The sequence below is a fragment of the Marmota monax genome, unplaced genomic scaffold, assembly GCF_021218885.2.
Source record: "Marmota monax isolate L192 unplaced genomic scaffold, Marmota_monax_Labrador192_F-V1.1 WCK01_AAM20220418_F8-fsc00229, whole genome shotgun sequence".
Taxonomy (NCBI): Eukaryota; Metazoa; Chordata; class Mammalia; order Rodentia; family Sciuridae; genus Marmota; species Marmota monax.
Genome location: NW_026693707.1, coordinates 2,066,926 through 2,092,941, shown reverse-complemented (window position 1 = coordinate 2,092,941; position 26,016 = coordinate 2,066,926). Strand labels below are relative to the sequence as shown.

Below are 26,016 nucleotides of genomic sequence, written 5' to 3'. Positions count from 1 at the left end.
TCACTTCCTGGACTGGATCAGGTGGAGCTGTGACCTCTCAAGGCCCTGGGGGCTTTCCCACTTCCTGGACTGGATCAGGTACAGGTATGACCTCTTAAGGCCCGGGGGCTTTCCCCCCTTCTCCTTCCATCTGTCATATGATTGCCTGATACCGAGTCCTCCAGCCTGAGGGCTCAGAAGCAGGATAAGGTTTGGGTGCTCCCTGGCAACCTCACCTCCATCACAGCACCCAGCAGAGGCAGCACCAGATGCCTGTCACAGCAACATACTGACACACCGCTGGGCCCAGTGTGGAGGAGGCAGTGGGTGGCAACCCTGACTCCCCACCCAACCCAACCCACTTGGCACAGGGACTCCCTTACCGGTTTGTGGATCCATTGTAGCAGTAGTTGGGGAGGAAGTCAAAGTTCAGCTCCCAAAAGACATGCAGGGTGATGCGGCCGTAGGGAGCCGACACGTTGTGATTGGCCTCCCGGAACATGGCATCGAAGCTGTCCAGAGTCATGTGCTTGCAGAGCAGCCGGTGCGTGAGGCGGTTAACCTCCAGCAGCCACTCCAGCTCCTGCCAGAGAGAACCCGCGGCTGCTCAGGACTTGCACGTGACTCCACATACACGGTGTTATCTTATGGACTCCTTTCATTCAGGTGAGGGCCCCTCACACTACCTCAACCTCCTACAGGAGGCCTGGGACCCTCTGCAGTCGCATGAGATGAAGTTCCCTGCTTCTGAAAAGTGGAAGAAATTGCCAGACTATAGTGCGGGCAAGGAAGGGCAGTGGGCTGGGATCAGATGCATGCATGCCACCTGACTCAAGTGTGCCCACAGGGTCTGTGGCAAGCCAAAGAGAACCCAAGCCAAAGAGACAGACCACTGAGCATGTGTGAACCCTGCTTGTACCCATTTGCATAGGAAATATGTTTATTGCTCTCCAGTTTCTATATGTCCCACAGTGTCACAAGTAAAGTAAATTGGAACACTGTGACTGTGTATCACCAGAAGCTATTTCTCTGCCCTGCAGAAAGCAACATGAGCTACTCCCTGCTAGAGCTTATTATTAGGTTGAAGCATATGAAGTTTCTGTTTTGTTAACTCACATGCTATCAACTGTTGGCAATTTCATACGGTTCAACCTCATTAATATGTACCAATTTTATATGTGTGAACTCACTTCAAGCTCACTACAGTCCATGAGGTCAGTGTTGCTGCTGTCCGTATTTTAAGCACATAGGAATTGAGGCTTTGAGGAGGCTTCAAATCCAGGAAGACAGGCACCAAAGTATATTTGCTTAACCACTGTGTACCTCCCAGGAATTTTCCAAAAAGGTGGGGGCAGAGAGCCTCTTCCTTTCATGGTAAACTACTCAGTCACACAGGAGTAGGAAAGGCATCTGTAGCCCATGATGACAAGAGACCCGTGCACGGTAGGCCCTGGTCACTTGATATCCCACCTTCAGATAGAGAGTAGGATCAGGGTAGGTACCTGTGCATAGTGGGACTCTGCATTTTTTGGGAAATAAAAATACAGTGAAACCCTTTTGGCTTGCTTTGGTTTCTTATTGTCCTGTAACTTCTGTGTCATTGCTACCAAAACACAACCTCATGCAGAGAAGGAAAATAGCCACATTCTGTGTCTCTTGAGGCCACTCCCATATTGTCTTGGCTAAGCTGCCTTTTGAGATAGGTACAACTGTTCCTGTTTCATAGAGAGGGGGATTGAAGCTCAGACGGTTCAGAAACTTGCCCAAGGTCACAGGGAGTACATAACAGGGGCTGGGATGTGAATCTAGCTCTTCTGATTCCAAACCAGGAGTTCTTGGCCCCTGTGTCACAGACCCAGAATAAAGATGTTAGGGCCGTGAACAGGCTTTGACAGGCAAACGTGGCTGGAAGAACATCTACGAGGGCAGTTTCCCAGACCACAGTGGGTGGGATGGTCAGAGGGGCAGCTTAATGACAGGGATATGGAATGAAGTTAGTAACGGGAGGCAGGGAACCAGTTCCACTCTCATCAACTGCAAGTTCCCCTCATCCTTTGGGGGTTCCCTCGGCTACAGTGGAGGCCTCAGTCTGCGCTTCTAATCTTAAGTTCCCTGGTGGACATTTACCACCCTGGAAGTCAAACTGTGCCGTAAACTGAGGTTGGAGAACTGGCTGAAAGTGTGCAAAACATAAATGGGGTCAGAAAGGCTAAGAAAGGAAGACAAGGTGGGTAGGGAAGGAGCCCCAGGGTAGGATACCTGTGGCAGAGTGGACAGCCCCTGCCAGATAGAGGTGGCCCTGCTGCTCCTGATACTGCACCTGACGGCTGCCCCATCAGCGTGGGCTAGTGGTGACAGATCCTAAATTTTCCCGAAGGTACTCAAAATCTGGATTTCAATTCTGGGAAGGCAGCCAGAACAAGTTTCCAGTCACTGTGTACTCGGAAGTGAATGAAGGGCAGAAACACAGAGCCCGATTTCTGCTTCTGTCTCCTGGGGCTTCGCTGGCTCTCCTGTATCTTTGTTCCCCTTTGCTTAGGATGAGTAATGAATAAGTAAGTGGGTTACTGTTCATGAGTTTATTCCTGACATCACTGAGTCCACAGGTATACTGTGGTACTCTATTTTGGGGAAGGATCATTGAAGATGAGAAACCAGGGAAAAACTTCTGTCCTATCATCCTGCGATTTTAAGTTTCACGAGTGCACATTAGCACTTAAAGGGAGTCCCAAGGAATGAGTTTAGGACTGTGCTGATGTCGGGGGTGGCTAGAACTGTAGGGCCATTTCTTCCTCCATGTTATGTAATCAGAAGAGTGCAGGCATCTGCAGGCTCAAGGTGCAGGAAGGGCTGAGAAGGTCACAGGAACAGTTTAGTGCCCTCTGAGAGAATATGAACTTTTTATGGCAAAGCCAGTTTACTAAGGGGCAACCCAGGGAAGCAAAATGGGAAAATAAAACAGCCAAGTGGACAAGAACTTTAGATCAGTAATGGAAAGAGCTTTTGAGAAGGAATCAGGAGACCCAAGTGTTGGCCACACTCAAGTGTGGACCAGCTCCATGACCTTCAGCTCTGTGACCTTGGACAGCTGAGAACCGAGCACTCATATTCAGGTTCCACAAGGCCTGGGGGGATCACATGTGACTCAAGTGTGCCCATGGGGCCTGTTGGCAAGCTAAAGAGAATCCATTTAAGGGAAATATAGTTACTTCCAGGAAATTGCTGCTATCTGGGAGTGCCAGTCTGGTGGTGTTGCCAGAGCTGAAGTTGCACTTGACTTCTTCCAAATGTTCAACGTCACCTCCAAATTTCAATACAGCATGCAGCCTAAACAAAACACAGTCTGCACGCTGCCAATTTCAACTTCAGCCTCAGATCTCACTGAGATTCAGCTCTGCGAAAGGAGGGTGACTAAGTCCCAAATCTCTGCATGCTCTCCCAGCTGGGAATCAAGCAGCTTCCCCATCTCAGAATAGAGTTTTCAGGGGGGAGGGAGAGCACATTCCTGGCTTTGTTTCTGGGAGGAGACAGAGCATCTCAGTCACAGCCTGTGGAGGCTGTCCTGACCCAGAGAGAGAGCACCCCTGGGTTCTGTTCTCCATGGGTTCACAGGATGTGGGTGTTCAGGTGTAAGCCTCTATCTGATCAAGGGCTTTAACTGCTTGTTTTGATTTTGTTCCCAACTAAAAGAATATTCAGTGCCTTTCTAGGGGTGGGAAGAGGCCATGGAGACACACTCTCACACACATCCAAAACCATGTGTTTTTTTTCCCCCATAAGACAGGCTCATTAGTGGAAAACTAGACGATCCAGATAAACAAAAAAGAAGAAAACCAAATTCCTACCATTTGGAGACAATCAGAGAAAAAAGAATTTCACAAAATAGAGGTGGCCAGATGATTTTCCAGCAAAATGTGTGCTATTCTAGTGTCCTGGAGTAAGTGGCCGCATGAGTCACCCATGTGAGCCTCAGGTAGGAGTGGGGTGAGTGGTGGGAGTGGGTTGTTGGGGCTAGACCTGCTAAGAAAGGCTGCTGGGAATTTGCCCTGGGAGTGCTGCATTGCAGTTCCAAATGTCTTTTTTCCCTCATCTTTTATTTTATTTTTTTAATAGCCACTATTATGTGCTTACTAAATACAACTATGCTAAATTCGCTCCATTTAGTATCTTGTTATATTCTTTTAACCCCACTATGAGGTGGATTCTAATGTCGTCTCTATTTTTCAGATGAGGAAACCACTTGGAAAAGATCACCCAGCCAGCAAATGGCAGAGCCAGGACTGGAGCCCTTGGTCTGCCTGACTCTAGAGTCCTAGTTTATTTTATTTTATCACTTTGTTCACTTAAAAACAAAAAACAAAACAAAACAAACAACAACAACAAAAAAAAACAACCTCCTACAAACTCTTTATTTTTGAATAATTTTAGACTTACAGAAACACTGTAAAAATAGCATAACCTGCATATCCTCAACATTACTATCTTGCATACCCATTCACATGATTATCAAAAGTAAGGAATCAACTTTGATAAAGTGTCATTAGTTGAATGGCAGACTTTACTCATATATCACCAGTTTTCCCCCTAAGATCCTTTTTTCCCCCCATTCTAGGAATCAATCCTGGATTCTATGAGGCTTTTAGTCATGATTCAGTTGTCATTGATTTCCAGTATCTACATTTTTTTCCAAATTTTTCCTTGTCTTTCACGAACTTATACTTTTGAAAAGTACCATATACTTGATTTGTTTTTGTTTGTGTTATTAGAATGGCACATGATTTTGGTGTAGGGGATATTTTCTGCTGATTAGATTGAGACTATGCATTTTGCCAAGAACACATGATGGCAACACCACTATCTCTTAGGGCTGGTGATAGTCACCTTGACAGGTGGTTAGGTGGTACCTGTCAGCTCTCTCCATTGTAACGTTACTCTCGTCCTCTTTGAAGTCAATGATATATATCCTTGGGGAGATAATTTGACTTTGCAATATCCTATTCCTTCTCTAAGTTCTTTTTTTGTTTTTACATTTTTTTGTAGTAAGGCACATATATATTTTATTTTAAATTTATTTAATTTTATGGGTGATGTATGTATCTCATAAAAGGCATATATCCTTCACATAAAATTCACCGTCCCAGCCATTTGTAAGCATATGGCCTGCAGCATCAAGCACACTCACCGTGGGGTGGAACCATCACCACCATCCATCTCTGGAAACATACCTGCTCAAGTGAATTCTGAATCTATTTAACTAAGTCTCCTCTCCTTGGTAACCACCATTCTACTTTCTTTCTCTAACAATGTGCCTATTCTAGAATCATCATAGAAGAATTACACAGGGTATTTTTCTCAAAGTTTCTTCCCAGTAATCTTCGCACTGATAGATCTTGTTCACAACCGTTACAGCTATGGTACTCTAATAGTGATTTTCATTCATTCCCTCTACTCATCTGCTTCTTATGGCCATTTTTAAAGATCATTAGTATGGTCTTCTCTGATTCACTTAAAGACCAGTCACTCTGGAGAGAGAAGTCTTAGAATGAGTAGAGAGCAGTTTAAATTGCTGTTTTTTAGGAGAAGGGAAAGGCCTGGCCCATGCTGTACATAAGGACCAGTTACATAATCTACAGGGAACAGTGTAAAATGGAAATCTGGGGTCTCATGTTAACAAATTATTAAGGATTTCAAATGGTGACAGAAGAGCAATAAACCAACTGCAGAGCCCTTCTGGTCTGTGCATTACTGTTTAATGATAAAGCCTGCCCTGTAGTGCCACCTTTCCTAGCTTCTGAGAGCCACTTGCTCAGTTTCTTAGATGCCAAGGACACACAGCTGTGCCTAAAGGTGGGCCGTCTCTAGAGATCTCAAGGAGATGCCTTTCCACTTTCCACCCATCACCCGACTCAGTCAGGAGGGTAAGACTATTCTCATTTAAGTTCCTGTCCAGTTCTGTTCAGACAGGAAAGACACCCCCTCTTCTCTTTAGCCCTGTACCAGCTAACAACAAGTTCCAGGTAGGACTCTGGTCTGCAGCTCTTACCACAATGGAGGTCAGGTCCTCACTCTCAAAGCGGCTGATGGCCTGGTCCAAGGATTTATACATGGCGGCAGATATGCGCTGCGTAATGAGCCTGTTCAAGTCAATTGATCTGCCCAACAGCTGGATGGCAGAGAGCGACAGAGAGGGAGGGTGACGGAGGGAGGGGAGGCAAAGGGGGAGAGAGAGGAGGAGGGAGGAGGAGAAAGAGAGGAAAGGTTACATAAAATGTGCACAGATACCTAACAACCCAATGCAACACCTTGACAGGAAACTGGATTAAAATTACCGATGACATTACTGGGACAAAAGGGACTGTATATAGACAGGAGCATCATTAAATCTCCCAAGAATGGCAATTCTCTTTTGATTTTGTAGGAGAATGTCCTCATTCTTGGGAAGATATGGGCTGAGGAGTGCAGTCGTACCTGCAACTTCCTCTCAAATGGTTAAAAAAAAAAAAGTACACATATTAACACACACACTCCCCCCACACACTCACACTTACCATATGTGTGTGAGAGAGAAAACACATACAGGAGAAAGTGACCCCAAAATGATAAAATGTTACTCATCACGAATCTGGCTATCAGGTGGATGAGTGTGGGCTTCCCTGCAGTCTTAAAACATAAATATGGAGAAAAGAGCCGGCGAGGCTCTGGGAGGAGGCTCAGGGCAGGCTCTGGCCTCTATAACTGCTGCTGACATCCTAAATTTACCCCTGAGGCTCTTCCTGCATCTTTCCTGTGCTCAGCTCCGTCACCAGAGGACGGCAGCCACCTCAGCAAGGGCCCGTTTTGTGTCTTCATGGGGGTGAACTTGAAAGCGAGAGGATGAAGGGCTGATTAAAGGATGGAAACTATCGCTTAAGATAATTTCCGCTGGGAGACATGTGGGCATTATTGAGATGCCGTGGAGATAACAATCAACATTTAATGAGCACCTGCTGTGTGCTCTGTGCTTTTATAGGTACCAAATGATTATTCTTAGCTATTACTTTTTTCTGCTTCCCTCTTAGGAAAAATTTTTCTCCCCACCAATGGCCTCGTCTTGCCATCTTGTGCGCACATGAAGCCCTCAGTACTTATTATCTTGTGGCTAATTTTGGCTGCTCTGTAAGTGACAGAAGTAGTCTTCTGAGAGGCTCAAGGAAAGCACTCAGTGAGCCCACGTTGGCGGGGGTGGGCTTCTCAGTTGGCCTTGGGTTTCTCAGTGACGGGAATGTCCAGCATCTCCAAGGCAGACTCCCCTTTTACCTCAAGCACCTTCTTGCCCCAGCCCTCGCCCTTCACCAGGCACCAGGGACCACAAAAAACACAGACATCATAGTAGCAAAGTCTTTTTGCCCCTGGTTTGGCCAACAGCAGGGAGGCCTGGAAGCTCATATTTTTAAGTGGTGGGGCAATGTGTCTGAGCTCCCTGAACTGCTTCCTCTCCATCAGGGGTTGAGTTTGTTAACAGAACCACTCCACAGAAATAAATCACAAGCTCTGCCCTAGGTCTAACCTGACATGCTTCTCTTCAAAGGCACCACAGGCTGCCCCCACTGAGCCCAGCACGTACGTGGTCCCTGTTTGGGGAGGATTTATCCACGTCTACAGAGCAGTGCCTACTAAAAGTGGGCTGCAGCTTATCCTGGCAGGACAAAGGGTTTGGTAGCCACTACTGGCCAGAGATGTGCAGGAGATGAACCAAGAAGCTTAAAACAGGCACCAGAGGAAGCTCTTTATGTTTGTAAAGTTCTGAGATGTGTGACTTCTATGCTCAGACCCACACCGGGCTGTTCTCAGGCAGACCATGCAGAATCCTGATTACCAGCCCCCACCGTCACTTTGCAGAGTCCCTCCCCAGCCCACACCTCTCCACGTACCTGGACGTGTCTCTGTTTCAGCAGCGTCTCATAGCGGTTGGACGGTGGGTACGGGATGATGACTCCATAATTCTTACACTCAGCTCGGAAGCGTTTGTCCAGCAGGACACTGGAAAGGACCAGATCAAAGAGGCCCGTCAACATGGCAGCGCAGGGCTCTCAATCGCTCAGCTGCAGCTGCTTCAGACCACAGGACCGACCCCTGAAGGGCTATCTCGTTCGCCTTTAGTAGAACTGCTGTCTGCTCTACAGCAGGGGTTTTCAAATCTTTTTAGACATGGGAGCTCAGTATATGAAATACATTTTCTAAGTTCTAAGTTAAAGTTGGGGTCTGGAATGTCCTCAAAGGCTCATGAATTGAAGATTTGGTCCTCAGTTGGGGGCGCTATTAGGAGGTGGTGGGAACTTTAGAAGATAGGGCCTTGTTGGAAGAGGTGGGTCACTGGGGACATGTCTTTGAAGAGCATATTTTGTTATGTAGCTCCTGACTCCATCTCTCTCTGCTTCCTGGTGGTTATGAGGTGAGCAGGTTTGCTCTGCCACACCCCTCCACCATGATGTTCTGTCTCACCACAGGCCCAGAAACAACAGAGCCAGCTGGCCACGGACTGAATTCCTGAAACTGTAAGCCAAAATAAATCTTTCCTTCTTTAAGTTGTTTCCCTCAGGTATTTTGTCACAGGGGCAGAAAACTAACAAACACAGCAACTGAGTGCGTGCTGAGCATATCCCAGGAATCATTTCAGGTACCTCGGTTACCAAGCTCCTGTCCTCATGGAGCTTACATTTGAATGAACTGAGGCTGATGGTACACAAGTAAGCAGAGGAATAAAACAGTAACCATGTGGATGGGCAGTGTTTACTATTTACCAGGCACTCCCCCCACCACACACACACACACACACACACAGTCATTTTAATCTCCCAACAACCCTATGAGTTAGGAGCATAGAGGCAGACGGTGTGGAATAAAGAGGGCTTTGAAAATCTAAAATAGGATCGTTTGAGGTTAGGAAGTCAGGGAAAGTCTCTCTACAGTGGTTCTGTAGGACAGAGATGTGAATGATAAAAATAGAATCGTCTGGGGGAAGACTCACAGACATAAGAAGTTGGCCCTGTTTGAGAAAAGGCAAGATGGTCAGGGTGGATAGAAACTAGGGCTTGCTGGAAAATATGGCAACAATGCATCAATTACCTCAGTCTAGGGGCCAGATCATGGGGCCATGTGTGTCCCAGCTGAGGGATGAGATTTGGTCTAGGCATAATTGGAGGTCATTTCAAGGTTTTAAGCCGAAAGAGATACACTCTAAATTGGCACTGTCCAATGAAGCAGCCACAGGCCACACGTGTACTGAGCACTTGAAATGAGGCTGGTTCAAATTAAAATGTGCTGTAAAATGCACACTAGAGTTTGAAAGCTGAGAAAAAAAGAAGAGAATGAAAGCTATTTCTTTAATAATTTTTATATTGATTATGTGTTGAGATTCTGGTAACTTGGACATGTTGGGTTAAGTGGAATGTATTATTAAAATTAATTTTACCTGTTTCTCTTTCATTTTTAACATGCGGCTACTAAACAATGTAAAATGACATCGTTGGATCCCATTTGAGGCTGCATTTTATTTCTATTGGACAGGACTGACCTAGGTCACTCTTCCCCTCCTGGGTTTTCTCTGAATTTCCCAACCTGACACCCTTTTGAAAAGCACAGATGGCACCGTGTTGACCAAGAGACGTATTTCAGATGAGGATATTTATAAACCAAATACACAGAGGACCCAGGGTCCAACTAGCCCAAGTCTGTTTATACAGACGATGGATCAACATTTCTACCATCAGAACTGCCTCACAGAAGCTGGCAGCCCAGCTCCAAGCCCGAACCATGACCCATCCAATCCACCCACGCTGGTGTCAACCACTGTGTGATGGGGGTGTGTCTCTCGGTCCTCCTGAAATCCCAGGGATGTGCTTCTGTCCCTGCCATCATTTCAGTCACTCTATGTAATGCACATCCTGCGTTGATAGCCACATCTATGTGCCAACTTTTGTCTGAAATATATCGGAGCAACCCCACCTGTCAAAAGCAAACTGAAGCAAATCCTTTTCACAGAAAAACAAAACCATAATAATTAGGAAAAGAACCTAGCCTTGAAATTACAGGTTTTAGTTTGGGTTTTCAATAAGAATAAAAATCCATGATAAAATTGGAGGTTTCCCTTTCTTTCTCTCTTTTCTCTTTTTATTTATTTATTTAGTGGTACCAGGCTTGAAACCAGGGGCTCTCTAGCACTGAGCTACATCCCCAGTCCTTTTGATTTTTTTTTGTTTTGAGATAGGGTCTTGCCAAGTTGCCCAGGCTGGTCTTGAATTTGCAATCCTCCTGCCTCAGCCTCTTGAGTAGCTGGGATCACAGGCGTGTACCCCTGTGGCTAGATCCTGTTACAGATTCCCGAGACCCCGAAATGTACAGGGGTTTAAATCAGTATATACTGGCAAGAAGACTTGACATGTCTCTAACACAGATGTCTCGTGGGCCTCCTGCCTGGTTTTCACACAGCTACCCTCGCTAATCCCCAATCCATTATCCATATTTTCATATCTTTAAAAGGGTAAACTTCTTTTAAAATTTTTTAATTTGTTTTAAATAGTTATATGTGACAGTAAGATGCATTTATGCAATTGATATATAAAAAGGGGGCATAATTTCTCGTTTTTCTGATTGTACATGGTGTAGAATCACATCGGTCAAGCAGTCATATATGTACGTAAGGTAATAATGTCTGTTTCATTCTATTATCCTTCCAATCCCCATATCCCAAATAAAAATCAAATCAAGTCACGGTTGCACTTTTGAAACCATTCTGTGATGTTCCATCCTCCCAAGATGAAGGCCTTACGAAGTGAGCATGATCTGGCTCTGCTTACCCATCCAGCTTCATCCCGTAGCCTGCCCCCTCGTGGCTGTGCAAGAGATGCTGATAGGTATTGACTGACATTAAACCCCCATTCCAGCGTGAGGAGGCAGGCGTGCTCTCACTTTTATACTTCCCCCACAGGGACTTTGCACAAGAGGTACATTCGGCCTGCAATTTCCTGTCCTGTCTTTCCCCCTTGGTTTACTTAACTTCTCAGATGCTGCTTCCTTTAGACAGTCTTTCTAGCTGACATATCCCCATAGCCCCATGAACTTTTCCTCATGGACAGCACACAACTTCCATTTATCAGTTTTTATCTCCATTACCTTATAGGCTCCATGAGGCCAGGACCATATCTGCCTATTTTCCTTTTTAATGTATTCTAGAGCCAAGCCCAGGTCCATGAATTGGCCCAGTTCCTTAGAAGTAAAGGAGGAGGGAGGTTTTGCAATAGAACACCATGAATTGCAGGTACCCGTCTTAAGAAAGATCGCTGATCATAGTAGCCCTGGGGCTCTCCTACCTGCCAGCCATGGCTTTGTAGTAAGCGAAGATCTGGTCCGCCAGCTTGTAGACAAACTGATCAAAACACAGGTTCACCTGGTGAAGACAAAGCAGGAAATGTCAAGGGAGTCTAGCTTTATCACAGCAAGACCTCCAACACGTCCAGCCATGACTCCCTGTGGTCAGCTAACCCTGCAGCTCCCACCCTGCCCAGCTCTTCTCATAGACTTTGTCTTTTCCTCCCATCTGACTTGACTTTGCAAATTTGATTATGAAGACACCATTAGAAATGTAAAAGCCCGGGGGTTGGGGTTGTGGCTCAGTGGCAGAGTGGCTTGCCTAGCACATGTGAGGCCCTGGGTTCGATCCTCAGCACCACATAGAAATGAATAAACAAAATAAAGATATTGCATCCATCTATAACTAAAAAATATTTTAAAAAAGAAATGTAAAAGCCCCTTCTTCAAACTCTTCTTAAATACCTCTCATTTTTAAGGTCTTACATTCAAGTGGTAGACTATGAAGCTCAAGGGGAAGATAAGTTCACACCAGACACAGAAAACCAGAACCATGTTCTCCAACAGTGGCCAGAGCAGGAAATGGCCAATGGTGGGACTTTAAAGAGACAATCCCCTGGCAGCAGGAGAGTATGAGAATAACTTCAAAGGAGACAGATTGAATTTAGTGGATTGATCTTGAATTCTTATGAAATTCTCAGCTCCATGAGGTCAACTCTTTATTCAAAAGCTTTCATATATTTTATTTGACACCCCACATATTATGTAGAATGCAAAAACACACTGCAATGTGTAGGTCTGCCTTCCCACCCAGGTAGCTGAGGCCTCTTCCCTGGACTTGGGACTTCAAGGTGCCCACTGGACCCTCCTCCAGGCAAAGAATATACAGGGTAAGGTGTGGGTGTTCACTCTGACCCCATGCTTCCCTCCTAGAACTGGCCTTGCCCAGGGCTGTGAGGTCTTCTCTGAGGGTTCATCACCCTGAGAGTGTACTGCCCTTCAGGTGTGTGCGTCCCTGGCCCTATGGTGGCCAAGGGGCATGTTTGTCAGCAGAAACAGCAGATAAAGTTTGGGTGTCTGTACATAGCACACAACACCCTTCATGGTGCAGAACAGTTTGGGGATGAGAGGAGAAGAAAGGGAGCCGGTCAGGTCTGAAGTTGTACACAGAATCACCTTGGACAATCATGGTGACTCTGAAGCTCGCTCTCTCCAGAGCAAGTCACCGACTTTGCACTGAAAGCTAAAGATCCGAAAGGTCCAAACTCTTGGGATAGGATTGCAGGAGCAAAAGAAGCATTCCACTCACCTCGGCTTCAATCTCATCGTACAGGAACTGCTTTTTAAACTTGGTCAAGGCATAGTAGGCGCTGTCGTTGTACAGGTCCAAGGGATAGAGGACATACCTGGACAGGAGGGACAAGAGCCAGTGGTTTATTAATGCTCTCACTTAAGAAAGACAGACTTATGCTCACCTGGGAAACACAGAGGGCTGGGTGGGATGATGAGCAGGCTCAGAGTTAGGAAGGACACCTGTGTACTCTCCCTGATGTCCCTGCCCAGTGCCTCCACTTGGGAAGGACTTATTCTATGTCTGCCCATAGAAATACAAAGTTCAGATGCTAATGAAACCACAGCCAGAAAAATAGGTCTAGGGCTAAAAGAAATGGGGTGGCAATAAGGAAAACTAGCTTTCAGATCCCACGAGATGATCCTTGCCCAAGCAGGGCTGCCACAGGACTGACAAGCCTAGGGAGGACAGGCTGGAACTTGTGAGTCCCTGCAAGGCTGAGGCAAATGGTCATGTGTGACCTGGTCCTTGGCCTGAGCTCTCCCCAGCGGGCACATGGCTCCATCTCCAGTCCACTCAGGATTTTCTTTGGAAAGAAGAGAGCTCGCAAGCACTATCCTCCCCTGCACCCCAGAGACCTTCTCGTGGGCCCACATCTGCCTCTTACTCCATCATGGAAGGTTCTTTGGTTTCCAGGATATGGTCCGTTAGAATCCAGGGCATGGACATCTCGATGGGGAACTGGATCCGCCGGCCCATGGTTAACTCCAGGAAGAATTCTCGGAACCAGAGCTGGGAGAGGTCGCAACACTGCTGCAGGGCCTCTGAGAGCAGAAGGGAAAGAACCTTGAGTGACAGCCAGGGGCCACCCGGCATCTTAGTTCTGCAGTTTTTAATTAGTTTTTATTGCTCTTGTCATCACCACGCTTGAGGCACAGCAGGGACTTCATCTATAGCCATTTAGTAGATCCTGCTATCCTGAACTTGAAGGTGACCTTTGCATCTACTGGAAGATGGCTTATATGGGGCAGTGCAGGGGGCATGGGGTGGGGTTTAGACTCCCCACTGCTTCCATCAACCCCCCCTGTAGTGCCAGCCAGAAACACACACACTCCAAGTGTAAAGTGTGTTTTTTATACAAATAGCTTGAAGACCAGTCCCCAAGTGCCTCCTTTCAATGGGATTGTGGCACCTTGACCTATGTGGTCATTCTGGATCCCTTATTGTTCAGAGAGGCCTTGAAGGTCCTACCTAGGCCACTCTCTCATGGAGAAGTTTGGATTGGTTGTTAAGATCACTCTTTTCCACACACCAACAGACCCATCAAGACGCTCATGTCCGTAGGACTCGGCTTTTCCTCTACCTAACCTGTGCAACCTTTTAGCATGACCTGCATCCCACCAAAGTGGGGGAGAGTAGCCTGGGAGCCTCTCTGGAGAGGAGTGAGCTGCCAGTGAGCTCAGAGCTGTGGTTCAGCCGCATGGCTAGGGGGAGGCTCAGTGGTACAGTGCTTTCCTAGCATGCACGAGGCCCTGGTTTGATTCCAGGTAACACCAAAAAGCTGATTTAGAGGTCTGGGGTGAGGCTCAGCGGTAGAGTTCTTACCTTGCACGTACAGGGCCCTGGGCCCTACCCCAGCACTACAAAAAGCATCCTCAATGCCTACTGCCCACTCTGCTAGTGTGGGCTTTGCTATTTTTAATCCTCCTTTCCTAAGGACTTCTGACAAAGAAGCCACAAACATCTACCCCACAAAATCAGCTAAGTCAGAATAGCAGCTCTGAGCCTGGCCTTTTCTACCCACGTCCACCAGAAAGCATATATATTTTTCTCTCCTGGTGGCAAAACATGGCCCTCTGGGTCCATGATCTGGTCTCTCTGCAACTTCTCTGGAGTTGCTCTGGGAGGTGGGAGCCCCGCCCCCCTGACCCGGGCCCTGGGGCTCACCACTGATGTTGAGCAGGTGCGTGAAGAAGAAGGACTGTTTGTGGAAGTCCTCTATGGCGAGGACGATGGGTCCGTCCAGGCTACTCCTCAAGGTCTTCTTGGAGCCACTTTTGTCTGCGATGAGTGACTCCAACATGGTGCGCACCATGTACAGCTTGAAAAAGAAAGAGAAGAAGAAGGTCAGGGCTGGCTCTCCACCCTGGGGAAAGGCTGCTTTGTGCTGTATGTCTGCACTTATTGACTTTCTGCTCTCAGAACGAACTGTCTTAAGGAAACACCAGTTTAGGTGGAGAAGTGAATTTGTACTGTGAAAACCTTTTCTTTTTTTTTTTTTTTTTTTGTGGTACTGGGATTGAACCCAGGGTCTCACGCATGCTAGGCAAGCACTCCACCACTGAGCTGTGTCCCCAGCCCTTGTGAAACCTCTAAGAGGGAGGCCAACCAGGCTAGGAGAGAAGTTCTTCCCAGAGTCCCTCCACATCCCCAGATAGGTGGACCTGAAACACGAAGTGGTTCAAGGCCCCTGGAGCGGTTCCTGCCTGCCCTGCTTAGCCAAGGGCGTAGGCATCAGAGAACCTCATTCCATGTCACTCTAGAGTCACTCTCTGCATTTTCAGATGGCCATGGTGGCACCATGGGTGGAGCACTGGACTGGGAGTCAAAACACCCAGGTTCAAGGCCAGGTACTGCTGCTGACTTGCTGTGTGACCTTAGGCAACCAAGTTCCCACTCTGGGCTTCAGTTATCTAACAGTAAGGGATAGGACCAGAATATTTTCTCCCGTCAGTCTCTTTCCGCTCTAATATTCTGAGGCGTTGTAAAGTGGGGTAAGACCAGAATGAGTTCCCCCCCACCACCGTTAAGTTTCTGATCCTCAGCAATTTGAATCCATCGGTGGATGACGGCACCCCCTGGTGGCCTGGGCTGTGTGGCACAGCCTGCCAGAAATGCCGGGTGGCCCGCGGGTTAACATTGGTACTTACACAGGAGGCTACTAGACAATTAACTCCTGCTTACAGAGGGCCCTACGTGCAAAGGGCGCAAGTGCAGTAGGGTTGTCTCTGCTAATCTAGATCTTTCCACATCATTTGTCTTTGAATCTGAGGGCTGGAAGAGGGGCCTTGAGGAGCCAGGCTAGTCCATTCCCGCTGCCTCCTGGAGAAGGGCACCCAAACCAACCCAGCCGGGCGGTGTAATACCAAGGATCGGCAGCCTCTTCGGCCCTGTGTGCCACCAGTGGGGTGAAACAAAGCCCTCGGGGACCACTGGCAGGCCTAAGACATAGATAGGAGAGAAGGAAGAGGGGTGGGAGGGCAGGAGAGACAGGGAAGAGGGAGAGAGAGAAAGAGAGAGAGAGAGAGAGAGAGAAAAGCGAGAGGTGTTGCATACGGTGGGACGCCAACGCGACTGCTCGGGCACCTGAGACGGCCAACCTCCCATCAACCGCGCTCCTCTCTGCACCTGCCGAGACCTGCCCTGGAGTCTCCCCGACCGCTGCCTGGCACTGACGGGGCAGTGCAGCCACAGGAGCGCGTGACACGCCAGCCTTCCTGTACGGTGGAGGGTGCTCATGGCTGCAGGTGCCCTGGACAGTCCTCCACCTGTGACCCTGTCACTGGACACGCCTCACCATCCCTAAGACTCGAGAAGCACTGTTCTCCAGATGGCCCTCGGAGTCCTCAAAGAAGGAGCCACTGAGTCCAATCTGCTCTGGCCGCTTAGGGACCCCTGAGCAGTTTAACTCCTGGAATGCTGGTTTCACCCTCAGAGGGGAGACCCTGTCCCCACCTACCTTAACAGACCACTAGTTCACTCCAAGTCTAGAGCCCAGCTGCAGGACGCCCGTGTCTACTGTGTCCCGAAGGCATGGCAGAGCCCTGGGTGGGAGTCAGGAGACCTGGGTTCTTGTCCCACCTCCACTTGGGACCCACTTTGTGACTTGGACAAGTCACTTTCCTTCTGGACCTCAGTTTTCCCATCTGTGAACTAGGTGGGGGACTGGAGCTGGGTTGTCTCTGTGGGTTCTCCCAGCTCACCCTGGCTGTCCTGGGGTCTGTACCACCTAATCAATCATGCCTTGGTGGTGTCTGGGGTTTGATGTGGGTGACCCTCCCCACTCACTTCTCCCAGAGGAATTATGCTCCTCTCTCCCTCTCCCCTCTCCAGTTCCTCTGGTGCCTTCTCTCTCCTCCTCATCCATGTCTTAGGATTCACAGAAACACCAGCTCGGCCCTGCCAGGGTGCTCTGGGCCGGGAAGGTCTCTGGCCCTAGATGTCAGTCACACAGAGCTGTCTGCAGTTTTCCTGGGTCGTCCACAACCAGGAGGTGAGAACAGCACACACCCAGGGCTATGAAGCCACGGGAAGGTACCTGGCTGCCCCTTACCCCCGCCATCCCCGGCCCTGCCAGACACGGACACACACACAGGAGGGAGGGGCAGGAGGGTCGGCAGGTGGCCCATCTTGGAGCAGAACAGAGAGGCCTGATGGTCCTGTGAAGCGGGGCTCCCAGCCTGGGGCTTCTGGGGCCTGCTTAAAGATGCACCAAGATCCATTGCTTTAGAATAGTGGAAAAGCCAGACCCAGAACTATGTATAGGTGGCAAGAATCTAACTCCAATCCCCAGTTTTCCTCTTTAATTTTATGACTTCTCTGGCCAAGTCACAGGCAATGTCTTATTGCGTAGAAGTTCTAGTTGGTCACTCTTACTTATGGTTATTAGACACTCTCTAGGGACCAAGCGCTTTTAAATACTTGTGTTTTTTTTTGGGGGGGGGGAGCAGGGCAAGTGGGAATGAGAAAAAGTAGCATTTTAACAATAATATGATCTCAGTCCAAGTTTTCACTTTACAGAGAAAACAATCAGAGCTCAGAGAGGTCAGGGTGCTTGCTCAAGATCACACAGCAAATCAGAGGAAGAACTTGTTTATCTCCCCACTAGGATGCCACTGCAGGGGAAGGGGTCAGAGTTAGGTGCATATATATTCCACTTTAAATTCCTCCTGCACTTTGAAATCTGAACTTCACAGGGCCTGGAGACAACTGGACTAAGTAGATATGGTACTACCCCAACTGGTCAGATTAGACAACTGAGGCACAGAGAGATTGTGTAATGTGCCCAAGGTCACACAGGTATCTAGGACTAGAATCCAGGTCTCCTGAATCTGGGGCCAGTGGTCCTCCTTCCTATATCAAATAAGATGTCAGAGTAAGACCAGAACAGCTACTCCACCCTGCCCCTCCTGACTGAGGACTCCCAGTCCCACTGTCCCATGGCCCAGCCATGATGACCCCCTATGGCCCAGCTGGCCCCGAGTCAAGGAAGCTGGCCTGTACCTGTGTACTGGATGGCCCCACGGCACGCCGGGGCACCTTGATGTCAAATCCGCCTTTGGGGTCCTTCTCCCCTCTCAAGCATGGGTCATTGGGGGGCTCTCGACCTCCCTCCCAGTCACAGATGGTCTTCCGAATTGCTTGCAGGACACTGGGGAGGGAAGAACTGAGACTCAGACCAGTTCTCAGTCTTGGAAGGAGACACTGTGAGCCTGCCCTTCCAGGGCCCACAGGGTACCAGGACGGGGGTGTCAGGAAGCACTCCTCCAGGGACCCCACCCCAGAGGTGCAGGTATAACAGACTGAGGTACGGCCAGGGACCTGCATACTAGTAAGTATCCCACATGCTTCTGAAGCCCGCTGGGTGTCAGAACGACTCTAAGTCCCCGTAGGGGGACAGGGCCTGGGGAGGCAGGAGGGTTACTTTTCCTTTGGAGCTCTCAGAGTCTCACTAGTCCAATTAAATTTCTGCATATTTAAAGTTTTTTTATAATAACTTGACACTTGTTCCCTACTTTCTCCATGATACTGTGTGCTCAGGTCTATGAGAAAACTGATTCTCACTTCTTCATCTCCCAGGGGTGGGGATCTTGGCTAGGAAGTAGGTACCATTATTCCCATTTTACAAATAAGGAACACTGAGGCCTGGAGAAGTCTTTTGGGTAAGTTCACCCAGCTCGACGGGGGTAGGTTCATCTTTGAACTCTGACACAGAGGCTGCATTCCTCTCAAATGTCCAGTCTTCAACCAGAACTCGCTGGAAGGACCCGCATGTCAGAGCTACCCTGGACGCTGACTGGGCTTCCTCTCCAGCCTGCACCTGGCACCCCTTATTTTCTGATGTGCCCCTGCAAAAGGCCACCAGAAGACCCACCTGATGAGGACGTTCTTCTTCTTCCGCACCGCCTGCCTCAGGGGCTCACGCAGGGTCACCTGGGCGAAGTCCTGCAGGGCGGCATAGATGGTGTTCCGGATGGCTTGGTTGAAGACGCTCTCCATCCTGCCCATGAGCACCTGCAGGCCCTTGATCATGGCGATCACCTGGCCAGACACAGAGTGAAGGTCAGGCTCACCACCTGTCAGCCCATGGGCTCCCTTGGACCACCCTTGGCCCTTCACAAAAAAAGCAGGTAGGGGGCGAGTGAAACACCCAGGGCCACCCGCAGGGTGGTCCAGTCCCAGAATGCTGCAGCTCGGGACTCCTCCTCAGGCTGCCTTCCTAGGACAGCGCCCCCTCAAGGCCACCCTCACACACTGCTGCAGGCAATGCAGATGGGTACAGCCACCGTGGACAACAGTGTGGGGGCTTCTCAATAAAACAAAATCAGAACTGTCAGGGGACCCAGCAATTTCTCTCTGGGTAGGTATCCAAGGAAAATGAAATCAGTAAGCTGAAGAAGCACCTGCACTTCCCTGTTTACTGAGGCACTAAACTCAAGACATGGAATCCAGTGTGGTATCCGTCGGTGGATGAATGGACAATGAAATGTGGTGCAAATACAAAAGGGAACATCATCATAAAAGAGAAATTAACGAGACCATTCACAGAAACATAGATGGAACTAGAGGGCACGGTGTTGAGTAAAGTAAGTCAGGCACAGGAAACAAGAACCTCTTGCTCTTATGTATGTGAGAAGGCCGAGGACACAGTGGTGATTGGCAGAGCCTGAGAGTGGTGTGGAGGAGGGGCTGAGAGAGGATGGTTAACAGGTACAGGGTGCAGCTGGGCAGTTATCTACAGTACAGTGTGATAACCATGGTTGACAATCCCGAACCGCATTTCAAAATAGCTACTAAGGAGGATTTTGAATGTTCCTAACAAAGAAATGTGAGAGGGGACAGATATGCCAGTCATCCAGGGCTGATGACAAACCACACACTTGTGTGGAAAGGTCACACTGTACCCCTTAAATATGTATAAGTACTCTCTCAATTAAAAACACATGTATTTTAAGAGAGAAAATCTTGCTACAAAGTTGTCCGCTCGGGTGACTGTGTGCTTTGTGATGCAGCTGACCTTCGTTCTGGTGTGAGATCCAGATGTTGCTGTTGGCTGGTGACAAAAAGGCCACATTCTGAGTGCCATTCTGGCTTTTGGAGACCTCTCCACATACCTTGCATCCACAGATAATGACAAATGGGGCTCCTCTGCCCCCTACCAATTTTCTAGAGAAGTTTTATAATCTTTGCTTTGGAAATACTTTGGCTTCTCACTACTTAGTCCCTAAAATCGAACTCCTCCTGAAGCAGTCCTGGGGAAGCCTCCGCTCTTCTGTGGGTGCCCTTGCTGCTCTTTCCCTCCCTTATCTGTTTGGGGGAGACACGAGACAGAGGAGATGTCCCTGGCCCAATCCTGGCTCTGTCTTTCTTCAGAGTCCTGTTGTGTTGCAATAGCCATCTCCTCCCCACCCCAGGGAAGGGCGGCAGGTACATTTGTGGCTGTGCTTACCAGTGGGTAACTCTGATGGAGTGGGGCGGAGGAGGGTGACTAGTGGTCATGGGCAGGCACCTCAATCTCCAGTCCCTGGCTTTGCTAGGAACAAACCTGATCCTCCTGCCCTGATCAGCCTCAAGTGGTCATTTCCTGATTGGTTCAGAATTCAAGGGGGAAAGGTTGTGCCCCATCAGCCTACACAACTGGCACAACTGGACACATATCACACCCATAATGATGTGCTTGACCTTGTGCACCAGGCTGGAAGCATAGCAGGGGCTGTGTGTGCCCCAGGGATGGTGCCTGGGGCCATTGGTGAGCAGACAGAAAAGGAACTAAGGATGAGCTTACACCTCATTAAGGAAGAAGAAAACAAAACAAGACAAAACATTTGCATTACAGTAAACTGTGAGAACAGCATTCAGGAGGGGAGGATTTTAAATGGAACCAGATATGATGGCTTTTTTGCCAAAAATTTTTTGCAGGGAGAACTAAGGGACAAGAGTCAGTAAAGGGCGGCTATGTCCCCATAGAGTCAGAAGTCCTGCTAGAGACGCAACTGGGAAACACTAAGTGAGAGGAAGGATAAGATAAGGAAGGAGTACCAGGGAATCTCCAAGCATGGAGCCTGCGGGGCTGTTGGACCTCAGGGGAGAGCCGGACAGCTTTGGGTGAGGCAAAGCTTTTCTAGCTAGAATTCGAAAACTGCAGACTACCAATAATTAATCCATCAGACTTTATTAAAATTAAAATCTGCTATTCTTCAAAAGGCATCCTTAAAAAAATCAAAGTGACGCAACCACCGATTATAAAAATTACTTGCAACATATACAGGATTATGGTCTTGTGTCCAGAATAAGGAAAAAATTCTCACAATCCAGGAACAAGAAGATGGAAAGCTGACTTTTAAAAAATGGGCAAAAACATTTCAACAGATAACATTATGATAGACCCAACCTGATCTTTTCTTAAAATTGGGCATCTCGCCACAAAGCCATGAAAAGATAATTTCGGCTTTACTATAAATTACTGCAAATTCTGAACCTACTTGGAATGCCTGCCCATGCCTTGAACTCACCCATGCCTGGCTCTCTGGCCAGATAGCAGCCCTCTCTGAAACTTTAGTGACACCTCATAAATCTTGGCCTTCCCTGGCCAGACAACGACCCTCTCTGAGGCTCTAATGGTCCTCATAAATTCTGATGTTGGGGCCAGCAAAAAAAAAAAAAAAATGTAAACTACCATTAGTGTGATGCTTGTCAGAGTTCTGTTATCTGTAACCCCCCTTTGTGTAACTTTCTGGGCTATAAAGCTAGGCTGCAGGAAGCTGGGGTGCTGTCTTGTTCCTGCCGTTTTGGGAGGGAGAGACAGCCCGGCCGGTTGAAATAATAAGCTTGCTTTAATTTGATTTTAATTGGAGTCAGTGGTCTTTTCTTGCGTCCTGGTCTAACATTTTGGAGGCCCCAGCGAGATGACCCTGCCCGACCAGATCACAAGACCAGACTGCTGGAAATTCTGAAGCCGGCCTTCGCTCCAGGGCCCCGGGCTGGAGAGCCACTCTAGGGGGTGCGCAATTTGAGACGTTCCAAGGCCTCGGAGTGAGCCTTCAGTCCCCGGAGCACTGCAGTGAACTGCCGCACTAAAACTATCAGCAAGCACCTGGTGGAGGAGGCCTCCATAGGTAAGTGGCGCCTTTATAACATCTGGTATCCGGTTAAGGGAGATCTCTTCTGATGACAGAGAGGTGGCCTGGCGAGGCTCACATATACTCCTGTGCGGGACAGTAACGAGAAATTGTTCTGTCCTCTGTTCTGTTCTGTAGGGAATTCCTCTGGAAGGGTAGAGAGGTGCCAACGGGCACGCACGCGCTCCTACCCCGGAGCTTTAGCAAGACGGTGCATTGCTCCTCTGTTTTCTGTTTTGGCGCCGGGTTTCTGTTTTCTTGTATTTTGTTCTGTGTTCTATATGTTTTTTGTTTGTTTGTTTTTGTGCATTTTGTTGTGTGATTTCTGTGGTAAAAACTTAAGGATATTGGATGTGAAAATGGGTAATAAAGCAAGTAAGCCTGACACTCCTTTGGACTCTGTTTTAAGGAACTGCGATGAACTTTACCCCCCTTTGTTAAGCTGGATGAGAGAAGCCCCTAGCTGGCTGCTGGAGCACACCCACTGCAGAGGGCAATGCCTGCTGGGGATCTAAGAACTGAGTATCTCCCAGGTTAACAAGTGAGACTCCTTTAAAACCCCTTGTCCCTCCAGATCAAGAGAGTCCCCTGTGTTTCTCCTTTGTAAGCAAAGCAATAAACCTCCCTTTTTCTTTTTCTCAAAACCCTGTCCTCATTATTAAATTGGCATTAATTGGCTTCAAGGTCAGGAACCGAACTTTCAGTTACAAATTTTGATACCACCATCACCCCCCCCCCCAGAACTTTTTTTAGAGCTGACTAGTGAAATGTTAGGAGATGGAGTGCACCTGGGGTGGAACCGAACCAGAGGAGCTAATCCTGTAAGTAAAAGGAGGGACTGAGGGACTCCCAGCAGCTGCCGAAGCCCTGTTGCTTCGGGGAATTCCCTCCTTCCTTCCCTGCACTGTAAGGATTATGCCACCTCTGTCTTCATAAAAAAAGAGAAAAAGAAAAAGGGAACACTAAATGCAGAAAAGTCACCATGGAGACCCTTGATTTTACATTTCAGGTTGCCCCTCTGTGAAAACATCTGGTCCCCTTGTGGGGACATCTATGGTGCCACTGGTGTAGGAGATTTTTCTCTTATCTGCTCTGTTTTAAAGGTTTCTGTCTGTCAGCCATAGTCTGGATCTCCTCTCTGTCTCTCTGTCTGTCCTGTGTCTTTGTTTCTGGCCCTTTAAGACATGTGCAATAGTGTGTTGATATTATAAATTGTTTCTTGGGAATGATCTTGGCTGAATGTGTGTCTAAAAGATGATTTTTTATTGTAACAATCTGGTATCTGAATGAGTTTTTGAAGCATTGCACAATCTTGCAGTTAAAAGTTGGGTTTAGGTGATTGTTTAGTTTATGATTTCAGATAATTCATGCCAGAGAACTTAAATACTTAGGATGGAAAACTAGAGAACTCTGCTTCCAAGTTGGCAAGTAACTTCCCAATAATTCAGTTTTTTTTTTTTCCACCAATTTTGAATTGGGTAGCCTGGGAAAATGTCACTGTGTGTACCAGTGCATTAATTTGGACAAGGATAGTAAATCATAGTATGGTATCTGTTGACAAAACAAGATGTAAAGATATAAAATTTTGTGAATTATATCTTAAACTTGTATCATAATTTTCATCATCCGAACCTGAAAATTATGACTTATGATTAAAATGCCTTAGGCCTGAGGTGTCTGCTCAGAATAGCAGTTTTTCCCTGTTCCTTCCAGACCTCAGCCAGGACTTATGTTGAAATGCAAATGAAAGAAGCCTGCAAGCTCAGTAGGAGACTGATCTGAGGCCTAAAAAAAAAAAAGATAAATTGTATGGTATTTACTAATTACTGGCCAGTCATTTTTTCTAAGACTCTTGTTTTTTTTTTTTTTTTCTTAGATTCTGTATTCTTTTGAGCTCATGATTTTGATCCTACAGACCTAGGTTAATGTTTTTCTGATCAGTTCTATCTTTGACCAACTGTGGAGTTTTTGAAACATTGCAATGGAGATTTCACCTGCGAAAAGCTACAAGGCCTTTACTATTGTTATGTGTGCACACTTGTGTTACGTGTTGTATGTCTATATGTACATATGTCCGTATATCATATATATGATATACAAATTAACATATATAAGGAGCGCTCATAAAAACAAATTTTAAAAAGTGGATCCAAAGATCTTTAATTCATGTGATTTAAATGGTTCAATTTAAATTGGATAAACAGATAAAAATAAATGTCTTTAAATTTAAGCTTACAAGTTTTTCTAGGTGTTCAAAAAACTCATAAAATATTAATGTCTATAAAATGTCTAATATGTCTTGGTTCTAGGACTTTTCTTTCAACAAGAAAAAATGGTTAACACTGTTCAATACATTTGTCTAATATTTTGATAAATAAGTAAAGTAAATTTGATATGGTATTACTCATTCATGAGTACTTTTGTTAGATATCTGATTGATTTACTATATAAGTTTGTTTTTACAATCAGTCATGTGTTAAAAAGATAAAAATTTCTTAAAACATAAGTTTACCCATAACATTGTGTTTATTAAGTTTTATTTTTTTCTGGTTAAATAAGAACTGTTATTTTAGAGCATTGTACTGCCATTTCTTTAAAAGCTAAACTTGGTTAATATAGAAACATCAATGTAATTGTGATGCTGTTAATGTGCTCATATCTTCCAGGTATACAAGTCTGTAAGGTAGAAACTTTAAAAGAACATTATATCAAGCTGGTGTTCTGAAGTTGTATGGTAAAAAATATATTGGGAATTTATTTACCTGTTATCAATGAGATATGTAAAGTTTTATGTTACTTTTTACATTGGGGAACAATTTAAATGTATTTTTAAGTTAATGAGAGCCTAATCTATGTTAAGGTTAAAAACTTTCAGCCTTTCTTTAATTCATGTTTTAAATGTGATATCATATGGTGTTAGCTAATGTTCATGTGACCTCAAACAATTTATGTAAACTTTGTAAAATGATATTTAAAAAGCAAAGATCAGCTTTAGAACTAGAACATTTAAGATTTATAAAGAGCCCTGCCTTACCTGAGATAAGGCTCTGTGTCCCATCTTACTACATGTGAGAATGACTACGAAAGCATTAGGCCAGATTTTAGTTCATTTAAAGTTTTGTTCAAAAGTTTTTTTTTTTTTCCTGTCAAGATTACTAGGATCTCAAACAGGGGATATAATATATAACTCAGCCAAAAATTCAGGGTAGCTATGACACGAACTAAATATTTTTACTCTTGTTAATTTTATTTTGTAATTTCCTTATAAGTGATCTAAAGATACTCTGTGTTTTACAGAAGTGTTGCTTTAAGAACACAACATGGGTTAATTTAAGATAATAAGCCATCACCTACAAGACAGATAGGATAATACAGATTCCAATTAATAAAAAGATAAATAATTATAAAGTTATAGACTTTAAAGCCCAGTACTCTTAATATAAGGCTGTTAAAATTTATTTGCTGGATGTTTAAGATTAAGTTTTAAAATTAAAGTTAAATTAAAAGGGCCAGAAAAAACAATATTTGGCTCTTGCCCTCTGAGTCAGTCTGAATCCAGGGAACAGGGGACTTCTCTAAAGAGCTTTGCAACTCTGGGCCACATAACCTCCCGATCAGGGAGATTAATGAGTCCACTGGAGAACAGAAAGCCAATCAGTGCATTTATTATGAAGAGGAGAGTCATCAGAGAAGGGAGACATCCCTGATGCTTCTGAGGGAAGCCACATGGTCAAGCAAGATCTAGACCCATCCTAGCGCAAATGGCACTAGCAGAACTGAGAAGCTGCTCTCAAGTTCCCCCAGGACTCCCATAAAAACTCAGCTGACTGTTAACAATAGATAGAAACAAAAGTCAGTTTGACTGCTTCATCTTAAACACTTAGCAAAGACAGTTAAAACCAAAATACAGCCATTTCTGGGCATTTTAAATAATAATAATAATGATAATAATAATAATAATAATAATAATTATTATTATTATTATCATTATTATTATTATTT

General features: G+C 46.4%; 1 protein-coding gene across 3 annotated transcripts in view; it reads right to left on the bottom strand.

The window, feature by feature from the left end:
• Cyfip2 (cytoplasmic FMR1 interacting protein 2) overlaps positions 1–26,016 on the bottom strand; it is a 129,592-nt gene that overhangs the window by 49,198 nt on the left and 54,378 nt on the right. For 2 of the 3 annotated variants that reach the window (XM_046459934.2, XM_046459935.2), the window contains exons 14-22: positions 18,771–18,937; positions 17,900–18,047; positions 14,564–14,717; positions 13,284–13,440; positions 12,635–12,731; positions 11,328–11,404; positions 7,890–7,998; positions 6,023–6,142; positions 363–562 (exon numbers count right to left, since the gene is read on the bottom strand). In XM_046459934.2, coding sequence (XP_046315890.1) covers positions 363–562; positions 6,023–6,142; positions 7,890–7,998; positions 11,328–11,404; positions 12,635–12,731; positions 13,284–13,440; positions 14,564–14,717; positions 17,900–18,047; positions 18,771–18,937 — 1,229 coding nt within the window. Of the gene's footprint in view, positions 1–362; positions 563–6,022; positions 6,143–7,889; positions 7,999–11,327; positions 11,405–12,634; positions 12,732–13,283; positions 13,441–14,563; positions 14,718–15,762; positions 15,838–17,899; positions 18,048–18,770; positions 18,938–26,016 lie in introns of all 3 variants that reach the window. The other variant, XM_058584194.1, reaches the window with a different exon arrangement.